This window comes from Trachypithecus francoisi, unplaced genomic scaffold (assembly GCF_009764315.1).
Source record: "Trachypithecus francoisi isolate TF-2019V2 unplaced genomic scaffold, Tfra_2.0 Lachesis_group4, whole genome shotgun sequence".
Classification (NCBI taxonomy): domain Eukaryota; kingdom Metazoa; phylum Chordata; class Mammalia; order Primates; family Cercopithecidae; genus Trachypithecus; species Trachypithecus francoisi.
The window spans coordinates 20,238,553-20,262,206 of NW_022681469.1; the positions used below are offsets into that span (position 1 = coordinate 20,238,553).

Consider the following 23,654-nt stretch of genomic DNA (forward strand, 5'->3'; position numbering starts at 1 on the left):
GAAACCCTGCCTCTACTAAAAATACAAATATTAGCTGGGCGTGGTGGCGAGCGCCTGTAATGCCAGCTACTCAGGAGGCTGAGGCATGAGAATCGCTTGAACCCGGGAGGCGGAGGTTGCAGTGAGCCAAGATCATTGCACTCCATCCTGGGTAACAAGAGTGAAACTGTCTCAAAACAAACAAACAAAATAATAATAATTTTATAAATCGGTATCATAGACACATATTGGAAAACACAGTTCAACACTCAATAGCCTCACTTAAGAGCTTCTATATGACATTCTATTATGGGAATATATTATCATTTGTTTAACCGCTTCTCTACTGGTGAGCATTTAGGTTGTACCTAATTCTTTTGTTGTTGTTGTTGTTAAAACAACAGTGTGAACCAGCATGGTGACTCATGCCTGTAATCTCAGCACTTTGGGAGGCAGAGGCAGGTGGATCACCTGAGGTCAGGAGTTCGAGACCAGCCTGGCCAACATGGTGAAACTCCATCTCTACTAAAAATACAAAAAATTAGGTGGTCATGGTGGCAGGCACCTGTAATCCCAGCTACTCAGGAGGCTGAGGCAGGAGAATCACTTGAACCCAGGAGGCAGAGGTTGCAGTGAGCCAAGATCGCACCATTGAATTCCAGCCTGGGCAACAGAGCAAGACTCCGTCTCAAAAACAAAAACAAAAAAAAACAACAGTGTGGTGACCTTCCTTATGCCCACCTATATCGTTGTATACTTGTTTGACTATCTCATGAGGATGAGTCCTCAGAGTGAAATTGCCCAGTCAACAATTCTGTCATCCGATGCCTCATTGCCTTCGAGAAAGGTTGTACCAATTTACACATCTGAGAATAGTTCAAGTGCCTATTTCTCTTACACTTGGTATAATCAATCTTTTAAATTCTCGCAAATCTGACAGAGAAGAATTATAACTCCCTTTAATGTGAAGGTACGGTGCAGGTGAACACGGTTTCATAGATTTGCCAGCCACTGTATGTATTTTTCATGTCCCTGATGCCTCCATCTTTTCCTTCCTGAGCTGTAAGAGCTTCTGTTAAACATGTAGGTTTCATATTCTGTTTTGCTGTTTAGCTCTTTAAATTTATAAATTTTTTCTTAAAGTAATAAGGGCACATGGCAACACATCAAATAGTAAAATGAGTTTATAACAGAAATAAGCAATCTCCTGCTTCAACTTCCCACATCCCCAAAGACATTCCTTCCTTCCTCCCTACCTACCTCCTTCCTTCCTTCCTTCCTTCCTTCCTTCCTTCCTTCCTTCCTTCCCTCCCTCCCTCCCCCTCCTCCCTCTCTCTTTTCTCCTCCCTCCCTCCTTTCTCTTTCTTTTCTTTCTTTCTTCTCTCTCTCTCTTTCCCTCCCTCCCTCCCTCCCTTCCTTCCTTCTTTTTCTTTTTTCTTCTTTCTTTCTCTTTCTCTTTCTTTCTTTCTTTCTCTCTTTCTCTTTCTCTCTTTATCTCCCCCTCCCTCCCTCCCCTTCCTTTCTTCCCTCCCTCCCTCCACCTCCTCCTCCTCCCTCTCTCTTTCTTTTCTCCTCCCTCCCTCCTTCTTTTCTTTTCTTTCTTTCTTCTCTCTTTCCCTCCCTCCTCCCTCCCTTCCTTCCTTCTTTTTCTTTCTTCTTTCTTCCTTCCTTCCTTCCTTCCTTTCTTTCTTTTTCTTTCTTTCTTTCTCTCTCTCTCCCCCCCTTCCTTCCTTCCTTCCTTCCCTCCCTCTCTTTTTCTCCTCCCTCGCTCCCTCCTTTCTCTTTCTTTTCTTTTCTCTTTTCTTTTCTCTCTCTCTTTCCCTCCCTCCCTCTCCTTCCCTCCTTCCCTCCCTCCCTCCCTCCCTTCTTCCTTCCTTCCTTCCTTCCTTCCTTCCTTCCTTCCTTCCTTCCTTCCTTCCTCTGGGTTCTATCATCCAGGCTGGATTAGAGCTCCTAGGCTCAAGTGATCTTCCTGCCTCAGCCCTCCAAGTAGCTGGGACCATGCCCAGCTAATTTGTTTAAAAAATTTAGTAGAGAAGAGGTCTCTCTATATTGCCCAGGCTGGTCTTGACCTCCTGGCCTCAAGCAATCAAACAATCCTTCTGCCTTGGCCTCCCGAAGTGCTGGGATGACAGGCAAGAACCACCATGCCTGGCAAGAAATTTCTTTTTACTGTGTGTTTTTAGTTTGCCAAGTGATTACTTTTATGATTAAAACAATATAATTATACTTTATTTCTTGGTTTATGACAGTATCAATCCATTACTCACAAGAAAAATAATAATTTAGGTCATAATTTTCCTTCCTTTGTGCTATTCTCCCAATATGGTATAGGTATCTTCAGTTATTCTCTTAGTTACTTTTGAATTATACATAGTACACTTATAGCTCTAGTCCTTATTAGGTGCATTTTAGTCACCATATTGATCCTTGGGTAGGATGCCTACCAAATCCCTCCATCTTTCCTCACTGACTTCCAACTATCACCTTTGTTATATGTAACTGGCTGTCCCCCTTGTCAAAGATATGAACATTTTGTTCCATCCTGAAACCACAATCAAGTCTTAGGTGTTTTATTCAAAACTCTGGAGGTTGACTGTGAACCTGAAATGAATACACAGCCGCTTTTTTTATGGCCATGTAAATCTTGCTCACTCTAGGACCAAGGGTTGCATGTGAAGATTCTATTTCTCTAGAGGTCTAATGTGAAGACCAAAAGGAATTTTATTTTCTGTTATATCATCAGTTGCCTAAAACTATGCCACATTTTAGTTTTCTTCATATCATGGAAACAAAATATTATTATTTTTAATCAGAAATATATAATGACTATGAAGTCAATAATGCTATTATGTTTTTTTTTTATTTTATTTTATTTTTTTGAGACAGAGTCTCGCTCTGTCGCCCAGGCTGGAGTGCAGTGGCTGGATCTCAGCTCACTGCAAGCTCCGCCTCCCGGGTTTACACCATTCTCCTGCCTCAGCCTCCTGAGTAGCTGGGACTACAGGCGCCCGCCACCTCGCCCGGCTAGTTTTTTGTATTTTTTAGCAGAGACGGGATTTCACCGTATTAGCCAGGATGGTCTCGATCTCCTGACCTCGTGATCCGCCCGTCTCGGCCTTCCAAAGTGCTGGGATTACAGGCTTGAGCCACCGCGCCTGGCCTTATGTTGATTTTTGTTATACAAAATGGTAATCTGGAAAACTGTAATACGTATTTGTGTCACATATTTTTTGTATGGAGGGTTTATATGTTTTGGCCCAATGTTGGGGAGCAGTGGCTATAGAATGGAATCTATGTTCAGTAGGTGGGGTGCTTCTGGCGCTGCCCACCTCTGCAGCTTCACCTCCCATCACTACCTCTTTCTCACTATTTAAACAACGTGATACTGCTTGCAGTCTTCTCAGCACACATGCATACACACATGATTTTGAAAGAATGATGGATATAATTAATTCCATTTTGTAGCATAACTTGATGTGCAACTCATAAGGCTATTTTTTCTGTTTTGAGATGGAGTTTCACTCTTGTCATCCAGGCTGGAGTGCAACGGCGTGATCTCAGCTCACTGTAACCTCCTCCTCCCAGATGCAAGTGATCCATGTGCCTCGGCCTCCAAAAGTGTTGGATCACTTGAGGTTAGGAGTTCGAGACCAGCATAGCCAATATGGTGAAACCCTGTCTCTACTAAAAATACAAAAGCTAGCCGGGTGTGGTGGTGCACCCTTGTAATCCCAGCTACTCGGGGGTCTGAGGCAGAGGTTGCAGTGAGCCGAGATCACACCACTGCACTCCAGCCTGGGCGACAGAGTGAGACTCTGCCTCAAAAATAAATAAGATTAAATTAAAATAAATAAAAACTTGGCCCAGGCACGGTGGCTCATGCCTGTAATCCCAGCACTTTGGGAGACTGAGGTGGGCGGATCGCCTGAGATCAGGAGTTTGAGACCAGCCTGGCCAACATGGTGAAACCCCGTCTCTACTAAAAATACAAAAATTAGCTGGGCATGGTGGCGCACACCTGTAATCCCAGTTACTCAGGAGGCTGAGGCACAAGAATCGCTTGAACCTGGGAGGCGGAGGTTGCAGTGAGCCGATATCACGCCATTACACTCCAGCCTGGGCGACAAGAGCGAGACTTGGTCTCCAAAAACAAAAACAAAAACAAAACAACAACAACAAAAACTTGTTCTGCTCAGTAGTAAGTGGAAGATTTCCGGGTTTCTTGTTGTTCAATATAGAAAACAAGGAGACTTGGCCGGGCGCGGTGGCTCAAGCCTGTAATCCCAGCACTTTGGGAGGCTGAGACGGGCGGATCACGAGGTCAGGAGATCGAGATCATCCTGGCTAACCCGGTGAAACCCCGTCTCTACTAAAAACATACAAAAGACTAGCCGGGCGAGGTGGCGGGCGCCTGTAGTCCCAGCTACTCGGGAGGCTGAGGCAGGAGAATGGCGTAAACCCGGGAGGCGGAGCTTGCAGTGAGCTGAGATCCGGCCACTGCACTCCAGCCTGGGCGACAGAGCGAGACTCCGTCTCAAAAAAAAAAAAAAGAAAGAAAACAAGGAGACTTGCTGGAAATTGTTTTATTGGCCCTCTAAAATATAAACCTTTAAGATTGTTAAAATTGTAAAATATGTTTAGATTGTTATGAGACATCATAAAACATGACTGATGGAAGAGATTTAGAGTTGACTGAAGACAGAACTCATTGTTAAGCATTTCAGTTGTAACTGAACTTAAAATGAACTCACTAGGATTTAAAAATACAATTTTTCCATCAAACTAAATCATTTTATTCCCAGATACTATAAATAGCCAGATTCCTTTTGGTTTTAAAGTCTGCCGCTGTGATTTGCATTACTATTTTATTTTTCTGTTTTTACAAAAGGAATAAATATATAATTGACATAATCCACGCACATAAAAGTCACCATTTTAAAGGGTACAGTTCAGGCTGGGTGCGGTGGCTCATGCCTATAAGCCCAGCACTTTGGGAGGCCAAGGTGGGTGGGTCTTTTGAGGTTAGGAGTTCCAGACTAGCCTGAGCAACATGGTGAAACTCAGTCTCTACTAGAAATACAAAAAATTAATCGGGCGTGGTGGTGGGCACCTGTAGTCCCAGCTACTTGGGAGACTGAGGCAGGAGAATCATTTGAACTTGGGAGGCAGAGGTTGAAGTGAGCTGAGATTGCACCACTGCACTCCAGCCTGGGCAACAAAGTGAGACTCTGACCCATAAAAAAAAAAAAGGAAGGAAGGAAAGAAAGAAAGAGGTACAATTCAGTGATCTTGAGTATGTTCACAAAGTTGTGCAACCATCACCACAGTAGAATTCCAGAATGTTTCATCACCCACCAAAGAATCCTCACACCTATTATCAGTCACTCCCTACTCTCCTCCTCCCCTGGAAACCACTCATCTATTTCTGTCTCTGTGAATTTTCATGTAAATGGATATTTCATATAAATGGAATCATACAATAGATGGTCTTTGTGTCTGACTTCTTTTGCTTAGCATGTTTTTGAGATTCATTCATGATGTAGCAAGTATCAGAACTCCATTCCTTCTTATTTGCTGAATAGTATTCCATTGTATGGATAGACCACATCTCATTTATCCATTCGTCAGATGATGAACATTTGGGCCATTCCTACTTTTGGCTATGATAAATGATGCCTCTCTGACCATTCATGTATGAGTGTTTGCGTGGACACGTGTATTAGTTCCCTAGGGCTGCCATGACAAAGTACCATACACTGAGCGGCTTTAACAAGAGAAATTGATCATTTCATGATTCGAGAGGCTAGAAGTCTGAGATCAAGATTTTGGCAGGGTGGGTTCCTTCTGATGCTGGGAGGGAGAATCTGATCCATGCTTCTCCCCTAGCTGTTGGTGGTTGCTGGCGACCTTGAGGTTCCTTGGCTTGTAGATGCATCACCCCCATCTCTGCCTTTGTGTTCCCAGGCCATTCTCTGTGTGTGCTGTCTCTGTGTCCAAACTCTCCCATTTTATGATGACATCAGTAACAATGGATAAGACTCCCACTCCACTCCGGTATAACTTAATTTTTTTTTTTTTTTTTTTCTGAGACAGAGTCTTACTCTGTCACCCAGGCTGGAGTGCAGTGGCGTGATCTCAGCTCACTGCAACCTCCACCTCCCAGGTTCAAGAGAGTCTCCTGCCTCAGCCTCTTGTATAGCTGGGATTACAGGCGCGTGCCACCACGCCCGGCTAATTTTTGTATTTTTAGTAGAGACGGGGTTTCACCATGTTGGTCAGGCTGGTCTCAAACTGCTGACCTCGTGATCCACCCACCTCGGCCTCCCAAAGTGCTGGGATTACAGGCATGAGCTACCACATCTGGCCCCTTTTTTTTTGTTTTACTTTTAATTGCATTTATTTTAATGCTGAATTTACTCTCGTGCCATAAGTTTTTGTTTCTTCACATTCTTCTGGGATATCTTTTTCTTCAAGGCAGCCTCCTCTTCTGGTTTAGGAACAATCTGTTCCTTTTCAGTAAGGATCATCTCAGTGTGGCAGGGAGAGCTCATGGATGGGTTAATCCAACCATGAGCTCTGTAGGTCCGGCGGTGCATCTTGGGTGCTTTGTTCACCTGGATATGCTCAATGACCAGAGAATCTACATCTAAACCCTTAAGTTCTGCATTGCTCTCTGCATTTTTAAGCATGTACAGCAAAACTTCAGCACTCTTTTTGGGCCACCGACCTTGTGTCCAGTCCCACTGCTTGGCCTGGGCACACCTGCCACCTCCACCATTGTAACATCGGAATGGGATGCACTATTTCTGTAAAGTGACATCTTTCAGATACTTCGTGGTTTTCCATATAGGCATACCCTTGATGACCTGGGAAGTGTCATGAGTGTTCTTAAAGTGAAACAAAGATTTGAACCTCTTGATTTGCATGATTTTGTGGAGTTCTCTGGGTCAAGTGAATACTGAACCATTTTCACAGATTACCTCAGACCACTTAGGGAAAGAGAAAGAGCTGACTTCGTCTTAACGAATTATATCTGCGATGCTCCTAATTCCAAATCCACTCACATTCTAAGGTACTAGGGGTTAGGTCTTCCACGTATAAATTTTGATGGGCACACAATTCAACTTATAAGATTATGTTCTCAATTCTCCTGAGGTTATACCTAGGAGTGGAACAGCACATAATCTATGTTTACCCTTTGGGGGAACTGACAACTTGTTTTCTACAGGGGCTACATGATTCTAAATTCCCACCAGCAACACATAAGGGTTCTGATGCCCCCACATCTTCACTAACACTTGCTACTGCCTTTCTTTTAAAAAAATTCTAAAGTATGAGAAACATACTGCCTACATTTTTAATTTTAGGGATCTGGCTGGGCACTGTGGCTCACACCTGTAATCCCAGCACTTTGGGAGGCTAAGGCAGGCGGACCACCTGAGGTCAGGAGTTCAAGACCAGCCTGACCAACACAGTGAAACCCCATCTCTATTAAAAATGTAAAATTAGCCGAGTGTGGTGCATGCCTCTAATCCCAGCTACTTGGGAGGCTGAGGCAGGAGAATCACTTGAACCCAGGAGGCAGAGGTTGCAGTGAGCCGGGAACATGCCACTGCAACTCCAGCTTGGGCAACAAGAGTGAAACTCTGTCTCAAAAAAAAAAAATTTTTTTTTGGCATCCTACTGAGTAGGAAGTGATATCTTGTGGTTTTGATTTGCATTTCCCGAATGACCAATGATGCTGAGTCTCTATTCATGTGCTCATTGGCCATTTGCATATCTTCTTTGTAGATATGTCTATTGAAATCATTTGCCCATTTAAAAAATTAGATTGTCACTGGGCACAGTGGCTCATGCCTGTAATCCCAGCACTTTGGGAGGTCAAGGCGGGTGGATCACGAGGCCAAGAGATTGAGACCATCCTGGCCAACATGGTGAAACCTTGTCTCTACTAAAAATATAAAAATTAGCTGGGCATGGTGGTGTGCGCCTGTAATCCCAGCTATTCAGGAGGCTAGGGCAGGAGAATCACTTGAACCCGGGAGGGGAAGGTTACAGTTAGCCGAGATCATGCCACTGCACTCCAGCCTGGCGACAGAGTGAGACTGTTTCAAAAAAAAAAAAACAAACCAAAATTAGGTTGTCTTTTTATTGTTGAGTTGTAAGAGTTCTTTATATATTCTGGATACTACAGTTTCATCAGGTATATGATTTGCAAATACTCTCTCCCATTCTGTGTTTTGTTTTGTTTTGTTTTTCCACTTTCTTGATAGTGTCTTTAGATTCACAAAAGTTTAAAATTTTTATTAAGTCCATTTTTTTGCCCAGGTGTGGTAGCACTCCAGCCTGGGCAAGAGAGTAAGATCGTGTATCAAAAAATAAAAATTGAATTAAAATTTTAAAAAAATTTAGGGCAAGTGCAGTGGCTCACACCTGTAATCCCAGCACTTTGGGAGGCTGAGATTGGTGGATCACCTGAGGTCAGGAGTTTGAGACCAGCCTGGCCAACATGGTGAAACCCCATTTCCACTAAAAATAAAAAAAATTAGCTGGGCATGGTGATGGGTGCCTGTAATCCCAGCTACTCGGGAGGCTGAGGCAGGAGAATCGCTTGAACCCGGGAGGTAGAGGTTGCAGTGAGCCAAGATCACGCCATTGCACTCCAGCCTGGGCAACAAGAGTAAAACTCCATCTCAAAAAAAAAAAAAAAAAGGAGAAAAGGGGGGAAAAAAAGCTTCCAAATAAAGAATACCCTTCAAATGGTGTTCCAATAATGTCTGAAAAGGGAGCAGTAGTTTCATAATTGTCTGTCCTCATAACTTTCAGGATCCCAGATGGGCTGAGACACCAATTATTTTGCTTTTCTCACTATGTGTAAATAACAACTTTTCATACTTTTTATGGTCTTTCTTGAGAGAGAGAATTTCATGGATTATCTTTGAGCATTATTGATCTCTTTCCCATCTGGGAATATTTTTGTCTCTGTGACAGTGTTTAAGAAAACAAAGAATAGATACACTGCAATATAGTTGTTTGTTATGTTTATCTTTTACGTCCCCAGCTAGATTAAAAACTAGGCCAGGTGCGGTGGCTCATGCCTGTAATCCCAGCACTTTGGGAGGCCAAGGCAGGTGGATCACCTGAGGTGGGGAGTTCAAGACCAGTCTGACCAACACGGAGAAACCCTGTCTCTACTAAAAATACAAAATTAGCCTGGTATGGCGGTGCATGCTTGTAATCCCAACTACTCTGGAGGCTGAGGCAGGATAATTGCTTGAACCTGGGAGGCGGAGGTTGCAGTGAGCCAGGATCGCGCCATTGCACTGTAGCTGGGCAACAAGAGTGAAACTCTGTCTCAAACTAAAAAAAAAAAAAAAAACCCAGAAACAAAAAACTCCTTAGGCCTGGAACATGTCAGATCCTCCTCTGAAGCTTCCATAGGAGCTACAGAGCCAGCACTTGGCAAACATTAATGACCTTGATGTGCTACTACACAGCTGTTCTCTGCTTTTTTTTTTTTTTTTTTTTTGAGGCAGAGTCTTGCTCTTTTGCTCAGGCTGGAGTGAAGTGGCACCGGTCTCAACTGACTGCAACCTCCATCCCCAGGTTCAAGCGATTATCCTGCCTCAGCCTCCCAAGTAGCTGGAATTACAGGCGTCAGCCACCGTGCCCGGCTAATTTTTGTATTTTTAGTAGAGACGGGGTTTTGCCATGTTAGCCAGGCTGGTCTCGAACTCCTGACCTCAGGCCATCCAACCACCTCGGCCTCCCAAAGTGCTGGGATTACAGGTGTGAGCCACGGTGCCCAGCCCTCTCTGGCTATTTTTACGTTCTGGCAAAAGGACAGCTTGGCTTGGGTTTTTTTTTGTTTCTGTTTTTGTTTTAACCACTTTATTGAGACATGAATGACATAAAAACTGGTACACATTTAATGTATACAACTTGAAGAGTTTGGAGATAAGTATCACTGTGAAACAATCACCACAATCTACGCCATAAACTCACCTCCAAAAGTTTCCTCTTGCCTGCTTATTTATTTATTTATTTATTTATTTTTTTGAGACAGAGTCTTGCTCTGTTGCCCAGGCCAGAGGGCAGTGGCACAATCTCCGCTCACTGCAACCTCTGCCTCCTGGGTTTAAGTGATTCTCCTGCCTCAGGCTCCCGAGTAGCTGGGATTACAGATGCCCACTGCTGCACCTGCCACCATGCCCGGCTAATTTTTGTATTTTTAGTAAAGACGGGGTTTCACCATGTTGGTCAGGCTGGTCTCAAATTCCTGGGATTACAGGCATAAACCACCACACTTGTGATAAGAACACTTATCAGAAGATCTACCTTCCTGGCAAAATTTTAAGCACATGATACCATATTGTTAACTACAGGTGCAATGCTGTAGGAAGAGCTTTAGAACGCATTCATCTTGTATAGCCAAAATTTTGTGCCTTTGACTAATACTTCCCTGTTTCCCCTTCCCCTCAGCCCCTCAGAATGGCATCCACTATTCCACTCTCTGCTTCTATGACTTTGACTATTTTAGATTCGTCATGTAAATGATATAACATAGTATTCATTCTTCTGTGTCTGGCTTGTTTAATTTAACATCATGTCCTTCAGGTTCGTCTACCTTGTTGCAGATGGCAGGATTTCCCTCTTTTTTAAAGATGAATAATATTCCAAGGTGGTCGGGAGCGGTGTCTCATGCCTTTAATCCCAGCCCTTTGGGAGGCTGAGGCAGGTGGATCACCTGAGGTCAGGAGTTGGAGACCAGCCTGACCAACATGGTGAAACCCCATCTCTACTAAAAATACAAAATTAGCTGGGTGTGGTGGCGCATGCCTGTAATCCCAGCTACTCGGGAGGCTGAGGCAGGAAAATCACTTGAACCCAGGAGGCGGAAGTTGCAGTGAGTTGAGATCCTGCCATTGCACCCCAGCCTGGGCAATGAGAGTGAAACTCCGTCTCAAAAAAAAAAAAAATTCCCTTGTATGCATGTACCGAATTTTCTTTTCCACACGTCTGTTAATGGACATTTGGGTTGCTTTTATGTTTTGGCTCTCGTGAATAATGCTGTAGTGAACCATGGGAGTGTAAATATCCCTCGGAGATAACTGATTTCAATTCCATTTCGATATATGCAGAAGTAGGGCTGTTGGATCATATTGGTGGTTCTATTTTAATTTTTTGAGGATAGTTCAATACTATTTTCCATAGTGGCTGCACCAATTTACATTCCCACCAACAGTGTACGAGGGTTCCTTTTTCTCCACATTCTCACAACTATCTCTCTGTTGTCCTTTTGATAATTGCATCCTAACAAGCACGAGGTCTCACGGTAGTTTTGATTTGCATTTTTCTGAGGATTAGTGATGTCCTGCACCTTTTCATTGGCCATTTGTACTGGCTGTCTATCAGCAATTTGTATGTCTTCACTTGAAAACTGTCTGCTCAGGTCCTTTGCCCATCATTTGAGTTTTTTGGGTTTTGCTCAATGTGCAGATGTTCCTTTTTCCTTCTTTTTTTTTTTTTTGAGATGGAGTCTTGCTTTGTTGCCCAGGCTGCAGTGCAACAGCACAATCTCAGCTCACTGCAACCTCTGCCTCCCAGGTTCAAGTAATTCTCCCCCTCAGCCTCCTGAATAGCAGGGATTATAGGCACCTGCTATCGTGCCCTGCTAGTTTTTGTATTTTAGTAGAGATGGTGTTTCACCATGCTGGCCAGGCTGGTCTCAAACTCCTGACCTCAGATGCTGCCTGCCTCAGCCTCCCAAAGTGCTGGGATTATAGACGTGAGCCACCGCGCCTGGCTAGGAGTTTCTTTGCCACCTGCCCACCACCCCCACCCTGCCCGCCGAGACAGAGTCCCATTTTGTCACCCAGGCTAGAGTACAGTGGCATGATTTTGGCTCACTGCAACCTCTGCCTCCCAGTTTCAAGTGATTCTCATGCTTCAGCCTCCTGAGTAGCTAGGATTATAGGCATACGCCACCACACCTGGCTAATTTTTGTATTTTTAGTAGAGACAGGTTTCACCATGTTGGCCAGACTGGTCTTGAACTCCTGATCTTGTGATCCACTCACCTCAACCTCGCAAAATGCTGGGATTACAGGCATGAGCCATTGTGCCTGGCCCAAGAGTTTCTTACATAGTTTGGATATTAACTCTTTGTGAATTCTGATTCTACTACTTACTACTGATCAGACATTGGAAAAGTTACATAAGAATCTCACAACCATGAGGCACAGTGGCTCATGCCTGAAATCCTAGCACTTTGGGAGGCCAAGGTGGGTGGATCACCTAAGGTCAGGAGTTCGAGACCAGCCTGGCCAACATGGAGAAATACACATCTCTACTAAAAATGCAAAAACTATTCTGGCGTTGTGGTGTGCACCTGTAATCCCAGCTACTCGGGAGGCTGAGACAGGAGAATTGCTTGAACTTGGGTCAGAGGTTGCAGTGAGCTGAGATCACACCACTGCACTCCCACCTGGGCAAAAGAGCGAAACTCTGTTTCAAAAAAAAAAAAAAGGAATCTCAGAACCTCATTTTTTTTGAACTATTTATTTTGGAAAATACTACACAGTCAAAAGTAGAAGATAACAATCTTCCAATAATTTTCAACAGATCACCATTCTTTTTTCATCTATACACCCATGTAATTCCTATACACACTGCCTTCACTCTATTATTCATTTTTAAATAAATCCCAGACATCATCATCATTTCATTAGCAAATATTTTAGTATGTACCTCAAAAATACAAAGATTCTTTCTTATACCATAGCCATAATACCATTGTCACACCTAATGAGGTCATCAGTAGTTTCTTAATATCTTCAAATTTCCAAACTTGCTAAAATTTCCGATATTGTCTGTATATCTCTCTCACATTGTTGTTTTACTTTTTTTTTTTCCTGTTTTTTGAGATGGAGTTTTGCTCTTGTCATCTCCCAGATTCCAGCAACTCCTGTGCCTCAGTCTCCTAAGTAGCTGAGATTACAGGCATGCACCATCACACTCGGCTAATTTTGTACTTTTAGTAGAGATGGGGTTTTACCATGTTGGTCAGGCTGGTCTTGAACTCCTGACCTCAGGTGATCTGCCCACCTCGGCTTCCCAAAGTACTGGGATTACAGAGGTGAGCCACTGCGCCAAGCCACACACTTGTTTTGTTTTTAAATTTTTTATAGCTGATTTGTTTGAATGAACATCCAAACAAGGTTCATTTTTGGTTTGATGTGTCTCTTTTATTTTAGTCTATAAGTTTCCCTTTCCTCTTCTTTCCCTTGCCGTTTACTTAATGAAGAAACTGGGTCATTTATCTTATACAGCTTCCAGCATTCTGCATTTTTCTTATTGCATCCACATGGTGTGGTTTAACATGTTCTTTATTTCCTGTGTAAACTGGTAGCTACAGCTAGATTCTTGATTTCATTCAGGTTCAGTTTCTCTTTGTGCGAATACTTCACAGGTGATGTTGTATACGTCTTCCCGTTGCATTTCATTAGAAGCCAATGCAATCTGCCTGTCTCTGTTTCCATGGTGTTAAGATTTTTCAGTGGGCTCAGGTGTTATCAGCTGTATCCCTCTCATAGCAAAGTTTGCCATCAGCCTTTCACTTCATAGTTTATCAGCCAGTGATGATTGTTGTCTGGATCCATTATTTTTTTACAAGGTGCAAAATAGTGATAATTTAATTTCATCCTTTTTTCTGCACATATTAACTTTATTATTCACAAATAATTTTCCCTCATCAACTGTTTTGTTACCCTGATGTACAGACAATTTGTACAAAAAAGTCAAGATATTTACAATATTTACTAGTTTTCAGAATAATGGGTTTGTTCTTATCATTCTCCAAAGGTGATCAATGAGGTCTTCATTATAGTATTACTGTGAACAAATGGATTTTAACATCTTTAATATGGTTCAATTATTTGCAGTCCTTAGTCTTTTTGATGTTCAAATTGTCCCATCTTTGGCCAGTGGGCGCCTTTTCAATTTTAATATGTATTTTTTTGAGATGGAGTCTCACCACCTGACTAATTTTTGCATTTTTAGTAGAGATGGGGTTTTGCTGTGTTGGCCAGGCTGGTCTCAAACTCTTGGCCTCAAGTGATCCTCCTGCCTCAGCCTCCCAAAATGCTGGTATTACAGGTGTGAGGTACTGTGCCCATCCCTCAGTTTTAATTTTGTAATCTTTCATGGCAACCCCACGGGTCTTTGATATTGCCCATGCTATAGGCTACGACAAGATGCCCCAGGCTCAGTTTGTACATTTCCTGTCCCTGAGCCAGAATCAGTCATTTACCGAAGATGCCTGGGTTTATGTTTATTTATTATATATGTTATATAATAATTATATTTGTTAATATATGTGTTATATAATAATTTCATATCTCTATTTCCAGTTCAAAATTAGGCACCTGAGGTGCCTGGGTTTGTTTATATTTATTACATATATTATATAATAATTATATTTGTTAATATTTGTTAATATTATATATGTTATATAACTCATATCTCTACTTCCAGTTCCAAATTAGAATTATAAATTTTTTACATAGCTAAATTTGATTTTATATTTATCTTTTTCCTCTTAACAATGAAACCTGGGTTCCTAACAATATTAATATAATTACTTTCTTCATCCTAAAGATGTACTAATATACAACTAATGATACCAATATTATCACTAACAATATCATTAGCAAGAATAGTTTAGGCTTTCTGTTTATCCCACTAGCAATGTACAATTAAATTACTATGTCTTAAAGTTATTTGAAAAAAAAAAGTCTGTTTAAGCCACTGACTTGATACCCATTTTTACTTGTCTTAGTTTTCTTTTGACTTTTAGCGTTAAGAATCCTTTTTAGGGTTAAATGCAAAAAGGTGAGGTAAAAAGCAGCAGCCGGGCATGGTGGCTCACGCCAGTATTCCCAATACTTTGGGAGGCCGAGGCAGGCGGATCACTTGAGGTCAGGAGTTTGGGATCTGCCTGGCCAACATGGTGAAACCCCGTCTCTACTAAAAACACAAAAATTAGCCAAGCGTGGAGGTGGGTGTGTGTAATCTCAGCTACTCAGGAGGCTGAGGGAGGAGAATTGCTTGAACCGGTAGGCAGAGGATGCAGTGAGCCCAGATTGTGCTACTGCACTCCAGCCTGGGTGACAGGGCAAGACTCTGCCTCGAAAAAAAAAAAAAAAAAAGACACTTCATCAGTTTCTGTCAGTATTAAATGACAATGACATGCAAGAAAGCACCCTGGAAACAGGATCTGCGGAAGTGTGAAGTGCTGCTTTGTGATTGTTTTTCTGTAGCAAAGCCTTCTTCCCTCCCACTCAGAGGATGCTATTGGTTAAATTGCCAAGACCTGCGTCTGGCCCTAGACTGAAGGTTGGTTACTGGCCTCAGAGTTCTGATTGTCTCATTTGGCCTCTTAATTTAGCTCAATTATCTAATTTAGCCATTTAGTCTCTCCATTTCTCAGGTTCCTTACATGCGAGACAGTGATAAATTGTAATTCTTTACAGATCTTCTGTGACAATTAGAGGGAATAATTCATGTATGTAAAGTGTTCAGGATAACAGCTAGTGACAAATGCATCCCTACTCTACAGTAATAATAGTAACAGCTTCCATTTATCAAGCACATCAGTACTTGCCAGGTATGGGGTAAGTGCTTTCTGTGAACTAACTCATTTAATCATCACAACCACCTTGAAAGTTGGGTGCATTATATCATCCCCATTTTAGGAAACCCATTTGAGGAAACTGAGGTGAGCAAAGGGCAAATTCCTCAAAGCCACATACCTACAAAGTAGTAGAGAAGGCTGGGCGCAGTGGTTCATGCCTGTAATCCCAGCACTTTGGGAAGACAAGGTGGGCGGATCACCTGAGGTCAGGAGTTCGAGACCAGCCTGGAGAACATGGTGACACCCCCATCTCTACAAAATATACAAAAAATTTAGCCGAGCATGGTGATGCGTGCCTGTAATCCCAGCTACTCGAGAGGCTGAGGCATGAGAATCACTTGAACCCAGAAGGCGGAGGTTGTAGTGAGCTGAGATTGCACCACTGAACTCCAACCTGGGCAATAAAGCGAGACTCCATCTCAATCAATCAATCAATAAAAAGTAGTAGGGGAAAAAAACACTGAGCTGCTTGGTTCCAGAGGCCAGGTGTGAAAGAGGATAAAAATACATACCTCATTCCATTTTTGCGAGGGTTTCAGGAAATTTTGTGTGTAGTATGCCTGGCATATACTAAGTACCCAATAACCGTTATATTTCTTTCCTTCTTCCTTCCCTTGCTTCCACCAGGGAAGCTGTTTGGGGAACTTGAGCTATTCAGAAGATGGCAACCAAGCCAACAGAGTCCATCACAATCCTCAGCCTTCGGAAGTTGAGCCTGGGGACCACTGAGCCACAGGTTAAAGGTGAGATTATCATAGAAGTCTCCATCTCAAACTGCTGCTTCACTTTTCCCTACCACTGACCCCCCGTGTCAACTTGTTTTTATAATAATGGGTTGGCTTCCTGAAGCTGATAGTCCACACACATTCCCTTCCCTGCAGAAGCGATTTCTTCTACTTTGTCTTTCGTTGTCAGAGCCAAAGACATTCACCGTGGAAGATGCAGTGGAGACCATTGGCTTCGGGCGTTTCTACATTACCCTCTTTCTCATCATGGGCAGCACTGGGGTGAGTGCTCCTTGGAGATGTTGACGAAAAGAGTCAAACTCTGTAAAATAGTTGAAGAGATTTATTCTGAGCCAAATATGAGTGACCATGGTCTGTGACACAGCCCTCAGGAGGTCCTGAGAGCATGTGCCGAAGGTGGACGGGGCACAGTTTAGGGAGGCAGGAGACATCAATCAAAGATATTTAAGAAATACATTGGTTTGGTCCAGAAAGGCGGGACAATTCAAATTCAAAACAGGAGTGGTGGGGGAGGGGTGGGCTTCCGTGCTATAGGTAAATTTAAACATTTTCTGGTTGACAGTGGTTGAGTTTGTCTAAAGGCTTGGGATCGATAGAAAAGGAGATGTTCAAGTTAAGATAAAAGATTGTAGCCACACACAGTGGTTTACGCCTGTAATCCCAACATTTTGGGAAGCCGAGGCTGGTGGATCACCTGAGGTCAGGAGTTAGACCAGCCTGGCCAACATGGTGTTGAAACTCTGTTTCTACTAAAAACACAAAAATTAGCTGGGCATGGTGGTGGGTGCCTGTAATCCCAGCTACTCGGAAGGCTGAGGCAGGAGAATCGCTTGAACCCAGGAGGCAGAGGTTGCAGTGAGCCAAGACTGTACCACTGCCCTCCAGCCTGAATGACAGAGTGAGACTGTGTCTCAAAAATAATAATAATAATAATAAAATGGAAAAAAAAAGATTGCGGAGACCAAGGTTCTTTTGAAGTCTTATAGTGGCTGCCCTTAGAGACAACAGATAACATATGTTTCCTATTCAGACCTTTAAAAGGTGCTAGACTTTTAGTCAATCTCTTCAGGATTGGGAGGGCCTGGAAGAAAAAGAGCTAGCTCTGTGAATAGAGATTCTTTACAGATGCAAATTTTCTCCCACAAAGCACAACTTTGCAGGACTATTTCAAAAATAAGGCAAAGAAACATGTATTGGGGTAAAATATTTGACTTATTTCTTTTTCACATAATGTTATGCCAGATCGGAAAGTAAGTCATGATATATAGGGTTGATAAAACCCATCTGATGAGAATGTATGGTTTGTAGGGTATGACTCCCCAGACCCCTTAGAAAGGAATTTGGGCAAAATAAAAACAATCAGAACTTTAGTCCTCAGAGATTATGTGAGCCTTCAAAGCTAACATCATTGGACACACAGTCTTTTTTCTACTGACCTCCGGCTCTGGGCTCTCCAGTCCAAGGGGTGTAGGGATAAGAAAAACAGCAGGAACCCCATGAGTTGGGTCATCCAAAAATCACTTTCATTCACCTTTGGCAGGTGTTCGGTTATAAGCAGGTGAGCATTTCTGTCTGTGTTTTGGGATTCAATACTCATTTTTAAAAATGATAGAAATGGAGATATTGGGAAGAAAGGAGAAAACTATGGTTTTATTTTACATAAAATTGAACAACATGGCTTTCAAACATTTTGCGCATAAGAATCACCAGAGACACCTGCCACCTGCTGTAATTACATAGTTTCAGATCCTTTAAGAGGCACTGATGAAGGCTTGTGATTTACTGCTAGGGTTGGAACTTGTCCCTTCTAAAACCCAGGTGATGCCAATGAGATAGTGTTAAGAGGCGGGGCCTTTAAGAGGTGATTAGGCCGTGAGGACTTCTCCATCGTGAATGGGATTAAGGCTCTTATAAAAGACGCTTCATGCAGCAGGAGTTTCAGTTTGTTTGCCTTTCCGCCCTGTGAGCACAGTAGTTCCTCTGCTCTTGAGGGGCACAAGGGAACAGGTCCTCTCCAGTCCTCTCCAGGCAACAGAATCTGCTGGCACTTTGATCTTGGCCTTCCCAACCTGCAGAACTGTGAGAAAATAAATTTAGATTTCTTATAAATTGCCCAGTCTCAGGCATTTTATGGTAGCAGCACAAATGGTGTAAGATATACACCCTAGGCTATTTTGAGGAAAGAAGAGTGCTAGCTTCACCCAAAGGCTTTCACAACGGCGGTGATGTCTGTGAACCCACACCACTACTCCCGCTTCCTTCTTTAGTAGGTAAGGTATATGTTAAGAACTCCAGGCCAGGCGTGGTGGCTCATGCCTGTCATCCCAGCACATTGGGAGGCCAAAGCCGGCGGATCACCTGAGGTCAGGAGTCTGAGACCAGCCTGGCCAACATGGTGAAACCCTATTTCTACTAAAAATACAAAAATCAGACAGGTGTGATGGTGTGTGTCTGTAATCCCAGCTACTTGGGAGGCTGAGGCAGGAGAATTGCTTGAACATGGGAGACGGAGGTTGTAGTGAGCTTAGATTGCGTCACTGCACTCCAGCCTGGCTGACAAAGCAAGACTTTGGTGGTCGGGGGCAGGGAACAAAACAAAACCTTCATACCCAGATGCCTAATGATAATCAGACAGAATGGAAAATCAAAGACAAGGGATCCACCCAACGATGGTGTTGGGCCGGAGGCTAAAAATACACAGGAGGGAGGTAAGTGAGAAAACGCTAGAGGGCTCTGACCCTCCCGACGCAGCTAAAAAGTATAAGAAAGAGTTGTGTGGGCCGGGCGCAGTGGCGCACACCTGTAATCCCAGCAGTTTGGGAGGCCGAGGCGGGTGGATCACCTGAGGTCAGGAGTTTGAGACCAATCTGATCAACATGGCGAACTCTCATCTCTACTAAAAATACAAAAAAATTAGCTGAGTATGGTGGCGCATGCCTGTAATCCTAGCTACTCAGAAGGCAGAGACAGGAGAATTGCTTGAACCTGGGATATGGAGGTTGCAGTGATCCAAGATCACGCCACGCACTCCAGCCTGGGTGACACAGCAAGACTCTGTCTCATAACAAAAAAAAAAAAAAAAGGTTGTGTGATCTGGAGGTAGCCATGTGAGTTTGACACATCTTTCATTCAAAAGTGTTGCATTCTCAGGCAACAGTCTATTTTTTTTTCTTTTTTTTTTTTTGACATGGGATCTAGCTATGTTGCCCAGGCTGGTCTCAAACTCCTCAACTCAAGCAATCCTCCCACCTCAGCCTTCCAAAGTGCTGGGATTATAGGCTGAGCCACCAAGCCCAGCCTCAGGCAACAGTCTAGTACAAAAAAGAGAAAGGCAAGATGTATCCTAGTCCTACTTTGATGATAACCAATGGTACAATTTAGAAGACTTCCTTATCGGTACGGTGAGGTCTCATAGGCTCCAAATTTTTAAAATTCCACATTTCAAGGGACAAGTAGGTGTGACGAGGTGGAGTTTTCCTATCAACTCTTCTCTACCTTCGCCCAGAACATCCCTCGGAAGTGAAATGGTCTCTGCTCTTCAAGTGCCTTATAGTCGTGGGAATTCTCCCAGCTCACCAGCTAGGAAGGGCTCTCTGCCGGGTCACCCTCTCCTGTCTCACAAAGGAAGACAGAACTGCTTATGTGGATGCAGGAACCAGATCTTTTGCCTGGTCTTACGATGGGGTGTTTTGTGAGCAGGATCCTTCCATCAGCATTGACATGTTGACAGTGAGGGGCCCCAGCTCCTCCTGGCCGTGGCCCCTCCACCTGTTCAGGCTCTCATGCAGAGGCCTGAACAGGTAGAAGCAGCAGTTGGGTTTCGGGGCCTCGTGTGACTGTGTATGTAACTGCATCCACAGCAGCTGAGCAGCCTCAGCCTGTGACCAGGACTCCTAAGTCCTGGTCTTCTGTATGTGTGTGTGTGTGTTTTGTTGTTGTTGTTGTTGTTGTTTTTTGGAGATGGAGTCTTGCTCTGTTGCCCAGGCTGGAGTGCAGAGGCGCAATCTTGGCTCACTGCAACCACTGCCTCCCAGGTTCAAGCAATTCTCCTGCCTTAGTCTCCTGAGTAGCTGGGATTACAGGCATGTGCCACCATGCCCAGCTAATTTATGTTGTATTTTTAGTAGAGACAGGGTTTTGCCATGTTGGCCAAGCTGGTCTCGAACTCCTGACCTCAAGTGATCTGCCCGCCTTGGCCTCCCAAAGTGCTGGGATTACAGGCAAGAACCACCTTGCCCAGCCAGTCCTGGTTGTCTTTAAGATGTTCCCTGAGGTCTAGAGTGAAGCTCCTCTGTGTACCCCACTCTGGCTCCTTGCCTGATCCTTCTCCTTGCCTGGTCCTTCTCCTTGCCTGGTCCTTCTTGCCTGGTCCTTCTCCCTGCCTGGTCCTTCTCCCCTAAGAGAAGTTCAGTTAGCCAGCTGGCAAGTTTAAGTTCAAAAAGTTTCAGAAGTAAGACAGCATCACTACAGGGACAAGGTTATCAGGAGGAAAAAAAGGGAATTAAAGGAGAAAATGAATTTGTTTGGCACATGTTCTGTTGATAACATTGATAGAATATCTGTATGGGTTATTATAATGTTTACATTTGTATAACATGGGGGTCTGGGATGAAATAGGTGGGATGATGTCAGCTAGTGTGTGGGACTTTGAAGTACACATATTATAGTGACTTGTCTCTCCACAAGAGAGCATTATAGTGGTGATGAGAGTTCAGTTGCCCAGCTGGCAAGTTTAAGTTCAAAAAGTTTCAGAAGTAAGACAGCATAATTATCTCAGAAGAGCTGACCCGGTGGCTCATGTCTGTAATCTGAACACTTTGGAAGGCTGAGGTGGCGGATCACTTGAGTCCAGGGTTCGAGACCAACCTGGCCAACATGGCAAAACCCCATCGCTACTAAAAATACAAAAATTAGTGGGGTGTGGTACTGCACGCCTACTTGGGAGGGTGAGGCACAAGAATCACTTGCACCCAGGAGGCAGAAGTTGCAGTGAGCTGAGATCGCACCACTGCACTCTAGCCTGGGTGACAGAGCAAGACCCTGTCTACAAATAATAATAATAATCTAAGAAATTTTGATTTAGTAAACTCATCTTCCTTCAGTAATACAGAACAGCTGGATCCATATTAACCAAGATGCCACTCCTCTAAAGGGTTCCAGAAGGAAAGAAACCAGTAAGGAATAAAACTCCACCCATTCTGAACTCAACACCAAACAAATTCATTTTCTCCTTTAATTCTCTTTTTTTCCTCCTGATAACCTTGTCCGTCAGTGATGTCAGTGTTCTTCCCTTCCACCAAACACAAAATCTCAGTCATCTTTGACGCATCCTTCGTGATCCTGTACCTAACTTTCATCATCTATTTCTAATTATTCCTTCAATTCTTTTCTAGCATCTCCTTCTTTTTCTTGAGAGACAAACTTATCCCTATAACGGATTGCAAGATATGGATAGAGGATGATACTCAAACTTTGTATTGAGAGAAATATTTAGTAGCACTAAGTCTGTTAAAGACACATTTTCTTAGGCTGAGCTCAGTGGCTCATGCCAGTAATCTCAGCACTCTGGGAGACCGAAGTGGGAGGTTCACTTGAGCCTAGGAGTTTCCAGCCTGGGCAACATAGTGAGATCCCATTTCTTCTTTAAAAAACAAAACAAAACAAAAAAACCTTTCCTGCTGACGAACTCATATTATTTTGTACTCCTTGCTTTGTTTTCCAGCTTTCATGAAACTTACTATCCCAGCGTGAGATCAGAGACTGTCTCAAAAATCCATTTGTAAGGCGTGTGCCCTGCAACCTTCACAATCATGAGTACAAAACAACAAAGCTAGTTGATGTGGATGCTGCTGGTTAGCTAGTTTCACCCCTTAGCTATGGGAGTGGCCTTCACATAGCTCCCCCATAGCACTACCATGCAACTGCATTGGTCAACAAAATCATAAGTGAATACGTGTCACAAATTTTCGGGAACTCTCTCAAGTTTTTCAAACCATGAAGGTCATATCCATGAAAACTGAAGTTCCGTAGTTCCTTATCCAACTAGCAGTGCTGTGTGGGTATACAATAGATGCTCCCTAAATGGGGAAGAAGGATGAAGGGGACAGGACTAGGTAGGATGATGGGTAGGCAGACCTGGGAAGCAGTGAGGACAAGCTGGCACTTAGACATGGCATTGTGTCCCTCTTCTTTAAGGTTGTTGAGGCCATGGAGATCATGTTGATAGCTGTTGTGTCTCCTGTCATCCGCTGTGAATGGCAACTGGAGAACTGGCAGGTGGCATTAGTAACCACAGTAAGTACCTGCTTCCTGTGCTGTGAACAAGCTAACTGAGGGCCTGGGCTCCCTTTCCTCCATCCTGCAGGGTTGAGAGCCAAAGGGTGTCTCACCACTTGGTATGTTGGCTTCCAAAACTCAAGGGTTTGCAGGCTGAAACCAGCATTTGATGTCTTCCTCACGTTTTTCTTTTCCTAGTATGCATAATCCTGAACTGCTTACTATCCACATGAGACATGCAATTCAGAAAGTGATCCTAAAGTCATGGGTTAGTCATAGGTTAAATTGAGTCACTAGAGAAGCTATTTACATGGACCATAGTGACTTTACCAATCACCCTCACTGAATTGTACTGTTACTCCTTCCACTTTTCTCAAAGACCATTAAGAATAGCCTTATGGGCCTGGTGCGGTGGCTCATGCCTGTAATCCCAGCATTTGGGAGGCTGAGGCAGGCAGATCACCTGAGGTCAGGAGGTTGAGACCAGCCTGACCAACCTGGTGAAACCCTGTCTCTACTAAAATTATAAAAATTAGCAAGATGTGGTGGTGGGTGCCTATAATCCCAGCTACTTGGGAGGCTGAGGCAGTAGAATTGCTTGCATCTGGGAGGAGGAGGTTACAGTGAGCTGAGATCACACCATTGTGCTCCAGCCTAGGTGACAAGAGTGAAACTCCATCTCAAAAAAGAAAAAATAGCCTTATGAGTTGCACATCGAGTTTGGCTACAAAATGGAATTGATGATATCCATCATTTGTTCAAAAAGCATGTGTGTATGCATGTGTGCTGAGAAGACTACAAGGAGTATCACATTTAAATAGTGAGAAAGATGTAGTGATGGGAGGTGAAGCTGCAGAGGTGGGCAGGGCCAGAAGCACCCTACCTGCTAAGCATAAATTCCATTCTATAGCCACTGCTCCCCAACATTGGGCCAAACACATATAAACCCTCCATGT

At 43.5% G+C, this 23,654-nt stretch overlaps 1 protein-coding gene and 1 pseudogene across 1 annotated transcript in view; one reads left to right on the plus strand and one right to left on the minus strand.

Annotated features, from left to right (window-relative positions):
• Positions 1–23,654, plus strand: part of SVOPL (SVOP like) — a 105,746-nt gene that overhangs the window by 6,331 nt on the left and 75,761 nt on the right. Inside the window, exons 2-4 of the mRNA XM_033193330.1 lie at positions 16,304–16,419; positions 16,592–16,683; positions 22,618–22,716. Of these exons, the coding sequence (XP_033049221.1) occupies positions 16,338–16,419; positions 16,592–16,683; positions 22,618–22,716 (273 nt within the window). The 5' untranslated portion in view covers positions 16,304–16,337. The remainder of the gene's footprint in view (positions 1–16,303; positions 16,420–16,591; positions 16,684–22,617; positions 22,717–23,654) is intronic.
• Positions 6,371–6,949, minus strand: LOC117072874 (annotated as a pseudogene).